The sequence below is a fragment of the Papaver somniferum genome, chromosome 10 (genome assembly GCF_003573695.1).
Source record: "Papaver somniferum cultivar HN1 chromosome 10, ASM357369v1, whole genome shotgun sequence".
Classification (NCBI taxonomy): domain Eukaryota; kingdom Viridiplantae; phylum Streptophyta; class Magnoliopsida; order Ranunculales; family Papaveraceae; genus Papaver; species Papaver somniferum.
This window is the reverse complement of record NC_039367.1, coordinates 116,160,491-116,166,777: the sequence shown is the minus strand read 5'-3', so window position 1 is coordinate 116,166,777 and position 6,287 is coordinate 116,160,491. Positions and strand designations below refer to the sequence as shown.

Below are 6,287 nucleotides of genomic sequence, written 5' to 3'. Positions count from 1 at the left end.
GCCACATTTCCAATCTTCTTGTTATAGGGAAAGGTCATATAAACTTCAGAGCCAATTTCCCTTTCTTTCCAAACCTCATCAGTACTCCTATCGTAGGAGACACCTTTAGTAACACTTCATCCCCAACTTCAAGAGGTAATGGTCGACGCTTTCTATCTGCATAACTTTTCTGCCTACTCTGAGCTTTATGAAGACAATCCTTAACCACTAGGATCTTCTCCGTAGTTAGCTGAACTAAATCGGGTCCCAAAAATCTCTTATCACCTACTTCTACCCAACACGCAGGTGAACGACAAGGTCTTCCATAAAGAGCTTAAAAAGGAGCCATACTGATGCTCGACCGATAACTATTATTGTAGGCAAATTCTGCCCACGGTAAGTATGCATCCCAGTTTCCTTGGAAATCTAGCACACACGCTCGAAGCATATCCTCCAATATTTGATTAACTCTCTCTGTCTGACCATCAGTCTGAGGATGAAATGAAGTACTCAGATTCAACTTTGAACCTGAAATCCCCTCCCTCCAAATTTAGAAGTGAATTGAGCCCCCCTATCAGAAACAACTGAGACTGGCACTCCATGCAATACCACAATATTCTCTACATAGAGCTTGCATAATATATCTACACTGTAGGTAGTATGTACTGGTAAGAAGTGTGCCGACTTAGTCAACCGATCCACTATTACCCAAATAGAGTCATGTCCTCTCTTTGATCTCGGTAGTCCAACTATAAAATCCATGGAAATATTTTCCCATTTCCTTTCTGGTATTGGGAGTGGTTTTAATTCTCCGGCTCACCTTTGGTGTTCAATCTTAACTTTCTGACAAGTTCGGCATTTAGAAACGTATTCTGCAACCTCTCGCTTCATCCTTTTCCCCCAAAACTGTCTACGCAAATCTTTATACATTTTTGTATATCCGGGATGAATAGTGTAGCGACTACGTTGAGCTCCATCTAACACCTCACGCCTCAATTGGACATCCAAGGGTACACATAAACGACCTCTAAGTTGAAGCCCACCATCCATCCCTACCTCAAAATCTTCACTTAAGTCTCCAGCTCCAAGTAGATTCGCACACCAATCACCCTTGGATTGTGCCTGGATGATACGGCTAATAAGTGCAGGTTGTACCACAAGATTACTCAAAAATGCTTGCGAAGTAGAAGAATTATTTATGTCTAAGTCAAACTCGGCAACCGTCTCCAACATCTTCCACTCTTCCACAATCATGAAAGATAACAAACCCCTTGGTTTCTGACTCAAGGCATCAGCTACGACATTCGACTTACCAGGGTGATATTGTAAGCCTAAAGTGTAATCATTGATGAGCTTCATCCATCGAATTTGTTTCATATTCAAATCCTTTTAGGAAAACAGATACTTGAGACTCTTATGATCAGTGAAAAGCTCAAATCTCTCTCCATACAAGTAATGATGCCAGAACTTCAGAGCAAAAACTATCGCTGCCAACTCCAAATCATGGGTTGTATAATTCTTTTCATGAACATACAATTTCCTATATGCATAAGCAATAACCTTACCTTCCCGCATCAAAACACATCCCAATCCTAGAAGTGAGGCATCTGTGTAAACCACTAGCTCCTTTCCTTCTTCGGGTGAGGACAAAACTGGTGCCGAAGTAAGCCTAGTCTTAAGCTCCTGAAAAGCGTCTTCACACTTAGAATCCTAAACAAACAATACTCCTTTCTTAGTTAGCTTAGTAAGTGCTCCCGAAATTCGAGAAAAATCCTTAATGAAACGGCGATAATATCCAGCTAAACCAAGAAAAATTCGAACTTCTGAAACCGTTGTAGGTTGTTTCCAACTCAACACTTCCTCAATCTTGGAAGGGTCTACAGAAACTCCGGATTCAGATATCACATGCCCAAAAACTTAACTGATTGTCGCCAAAATTCGCATTTCGAGAACTTTGCAAACAACTGATGCTCTCTCAAAGTCTGCAACACTAAGCGTAAGTGTTCCACGTGTTGTTACCGAGTCTTAGAGTACACAAGAATATTATCAATAAAAATAATAACAAACCGATCAAGAAAATCTCTAAATACTCGATTCATCAAGTCCATAAAAACCGCTGGTGCATTCGTAAGACCAAAAGGTATCACCAGAAACTCATAAGAACCATAACAAGTCAGGAATGTAGTCTTAGAAATATCTTGCTCTCTAACAAGAAGCTGATGATAGCCTGATCGCAAATCGATATTCGAAAACCATATAGCCCCTTTCAACTGGTCAAATAGATCATTAATCCTAGGTAAAGGATACTTGTTTCTTATCGTGACCTTGTTCAGTTCATGGTAGTCAATACACAATCGTAAAGAACCATCTTTCTTTTTCACAAATAAAACAGGAGCACCCCATGGTGAAGAACTACGTCGAATAAGTCCTTGACTTAAAAGCTGGTCAATATGAGACTTCAACTCCTGCATTTCCTTTGGAGCCATTCTGTAAGGAGCACGAGCAATTGGTGTCGTAACTGGTTGAAGTTCGATGCAGAACTCCACTTGCCTATTTGGAGGTAATCCAGAAACCTCTGGGAACAAATCCGTAAAATCAGACACAACTAGTATACTCGCAATCTATAGAGACTCATTATCTACTACTTCACCCTCAATATGGCTAAGGAAAGCTTCTACAAACATACTTCGAGATGTAGTCTGCACTACTACCTTAGATTGACACGTCTTTGCAGAAGTGATTGTCTTGTCAGCATAATCCAATTGCACAAAATTAGAAGATAACCATCCCATTCCTAATATACATCGTAAGGAACCATCTCTAACACATAAAGATCCGCCAAATGCTCAACATATCCAATCATAATAGGACAAGCATCAACCTTGTTACTCAACTCTACCATACTACTCGTATGAGTGGCAACACATGAAGGAAAATCACACACTTTCATAGAAATATTTACCACGTGAACTAACTTAGCAAAAATGAAAGAATGAGTAGCTCCGGTATCAAATAAAATACTAACAGTCTCTCCTAAAATAAAGAAAGTACCTCCTAAAGTAGCATTCTCCGTCTCAGGAGGTTGCACAGCAAAGAGTTGACCCTGGCCACGAAGATGCACATTACAGTTTGCAACCCCAGTGTTTGGTTGCTCACGTATATCTGTTGTCTGAACTTTTTCTTTGGTACATTCTGATGCCTTATGCCCCCTTTCACGATAGTTATAACAAAACCCGTAGAAATTAATTGGTTTAGCGCCAACAACCTCACCTTCAGCTGACACTACTGCTCTTTCGTTGCCGCCATCCTTCTGACCACGATTCCCTTGATTCAAATGCCCCTTTCTTTTCTTCCCTGGACGACCACCTTATTGACTGACATTATGGTTCTGCTGGTTCTTACCACCGCCATGTTGACTCGACGAAGCTTTTGATGCACGGTCAACCTTACTCTCCTTCTTCAGGTACTCTTCATCCCTCTTATGAGCCAAAAAATCTTGCTCAAGCTCCATGGCACATTCAACACCCTAACATAAGTGTCAATCATTGGATTTCCAACAATATGCCTCTGATACACGGCTTTCAAACCATATACAACCCGACGATTATTTTTCTCTTCAGTATCTACTAGGTGGGGTACAAACATCGACAATCTTGAGTATTCAATATCATACTCCATAACAGATAAGTTATCTTGCTGAAAAGAAATAAACTCTCTCTCCTTATCATTTCGAACACTCTGAGGGAAATACTTGTCATCGAACATACGAATGAAGTCTGTCTATGTCACGATGGCATGATGCAAGCCACGTGAAGCTGAAGTCCACCATGTATGAGCATCTCCAGTTAGTTGAAAGGTAGCTAATCTCTGCTTAAAGAATTCTGTGCAAGAAGGTCCTATGACCCTAAAAATCTTGACCATATCATCCTTCCATTCATGGGCTATCATTGGGTTATCAGACTTTCCAGAAAACTCTTTCGGGTTCAACTTCTTGAACTGAAACTGAACCTTTCTATACCTATCTTCCTCAGTTTCAGCAGGCGGTCCTTGGTTCTGATGATTGTTGACTTGTCCAACATTTTGATTCATTGCAGCGACAACTGCTTGAGCTATTAACTGGGTCAATTGCGCCATATTCACATTCACAGTCTGATCTCCTAATTGTGGTTCGTCTCCATCAATAGGACCACCGTTTCTGGTACCACCTCTTCCAGTATCATTAGGTCTCCTAGTACCACGCCTATATAAGTCGATGATAATCTTAGAAAAGAAAAAAAAAATACTAATAATTATAAAGCATATCCAAACCATGGATATACATAACGAAACGTCCTAGGCTCACTCCCCCCGAGTCCTAGAGTTACTATAACCTAAGCTCCTGATACCAACTGTAACAACCATACTTTCCACATAACCCCGGCCGATGATTAAATAGAAAGTATGCGGTTAATTTCCTGCATTTAGGTACATAACCACAGAAAACTAGGAACAAGTTCCATTACAATTAAATATGCAGAAGGGAATTTTATTATTTCTAAAAATAAAGAAGTCTAAAAAAAAAGATACGATGTACTTGAAAATTCCTAAATGATCAACAAATAAGTAAAATGTTGATTCGACGAAAAAGATAGAAACTACCCAAATTCAATTATCCCCAAGGCCTCACAACTACTTACGCAAAAAAAAAATTCAACGATAGAAGAAGTGTAGATGTCCACCCTCAGTTAGATATCTTCAGATATCCACCGAAACTGGAATCAATCAAACTCCTTCAGGGTCCCTAACAACACCTGAAAAATAATCAACGTGAGTTAAACTCCAAGCAAGTTCACTCAACCTCCGAGTCACAGAGACATATAAAAATGAGATGCAAATATATCGCAAACCAGAGTGTTACAACAAAATAAAAATTCACATTAATAAAAGTAGAACGATCACTGCCTAAACAATCTAAAGTCCCATCAGATGATCATATAATACAAAAAACTTATTTCAGTTAAATCTATACCACAATGCGACACTGGAACCTATCCGCAATCACATTAACTGCGTCCAGGACATATGCAAAGTCTAACACCCGTATTATACATGTTTATATGGATATATTAGTATACATATTACTGTACTAATTAGGAACGCATACGCTTCCGCATTTCCCATCTCATTTTTTGGAAACGAGCTTAGCTCACTGTCTCTAGTAACTTACGCAAAGCCACCTAATCAAGGGTCTTACCACAAAGCTATAATCGCTACTTACGTACCCCTCACTTTCACAGGCCATCCAACCTGTCACTACTGCGATCAAGTTGAGTTCCCAACATTCTGGCACTCCAAAGAAAATCTACTAGGTAACCGTTAAGCACAACATTCTCATTTGCAATCAGACACTCAAGAGACGTATAAAAAATCTACTATCAATATCATATTACTGTGTCTAACAAATTAATACATGAAAACCTCCACTAACAGGTAAGATTCATATCTAACCACTAAGTGGTCTAAAAGTCAACAATCTCCACTAGTGCACACAGAAGATGCCATTAAATCTAAGAACTTGGAATTAACATCATGGATATTAGGCTCTGTACTTGATTAATTATATTCACCAAAGAATCTGAACATTTCGACCATTATTTCCATGACATTTCAACCAATTTTCTACTAATAGAATCATGTATAACCCATCAGGCCTTCCATTCAACTGTGTCGCAACGGTATAAGCTAATTCCTAGATTTAAAAGGTTAAACCAATAAAAACTATCATGTTCTAAGCCATGAAAATTTACCAGCAAGTATCTAGCTAATTCATACTACCCTGGTCCACGTTGTATACCAAAATAATCCTAATTGAAAACAATGGAGTCACACGGATAACAGACAAATAATAGCAGATCGATCATACCACAAGCAATTGATAGAAGATAAATTCAGGCATGAATAGAGTTTACAAGATATTAATTTGTCACTTATACATCTATCTGTAGCTAAGAAATCGAATAAAACCTCAACTATCCGCAAGCAACTTGATTAATCCGTTAGGAAGAACTTCCCTCAATGAACAAGTCCTAAAGGATTATACAACAATAAAAAATGAGGATATAAAACCGCAAGTATAAGCCAAAATCATCACAAAGAAAAATGATCAAAGCTAAATCAAATCCTTACCAATCGATCGCTACTTATCAAATCTTTTCCCCAAACCTAGCTAATTAATAGTTTGATATGTTATTGCGGCCTACTTCTCTTCATGTTTCCCTTGGCTAATATTTTTCTTATATTATCTCTTCCTCTCACGATAAGGACTAAAA

At 38.8% G+C, this 6,287-nt stretch overlaps 1 protein-coding gene across 1 annotated transcript; it reads right to left on the bottom strand.

The window, feature by feature from the left end:
• Positions 1-2,773: 2,773 nt before the first annotated feature.
• LOC113316132 lies at positions 2,774-3,490 on the bottom strand. The gene is made up of 2 exons (XM_026564353.1): positions 3,382-3,490; positions 2,774-3,333 (listed from the first exon to the last, which is right to left on the bottom strand). The coding sequence occupies exons 1-2, from the start codon at positions 3,488-3,490 to the stop codon at positions 2,774-2,776; spliced, it is 669 nt and encodes a 222-aa protein (XP_026420138.1).
• Between the last annotated feature and the right edge of the window lie 2,797 nt (positions 3,491-6,287).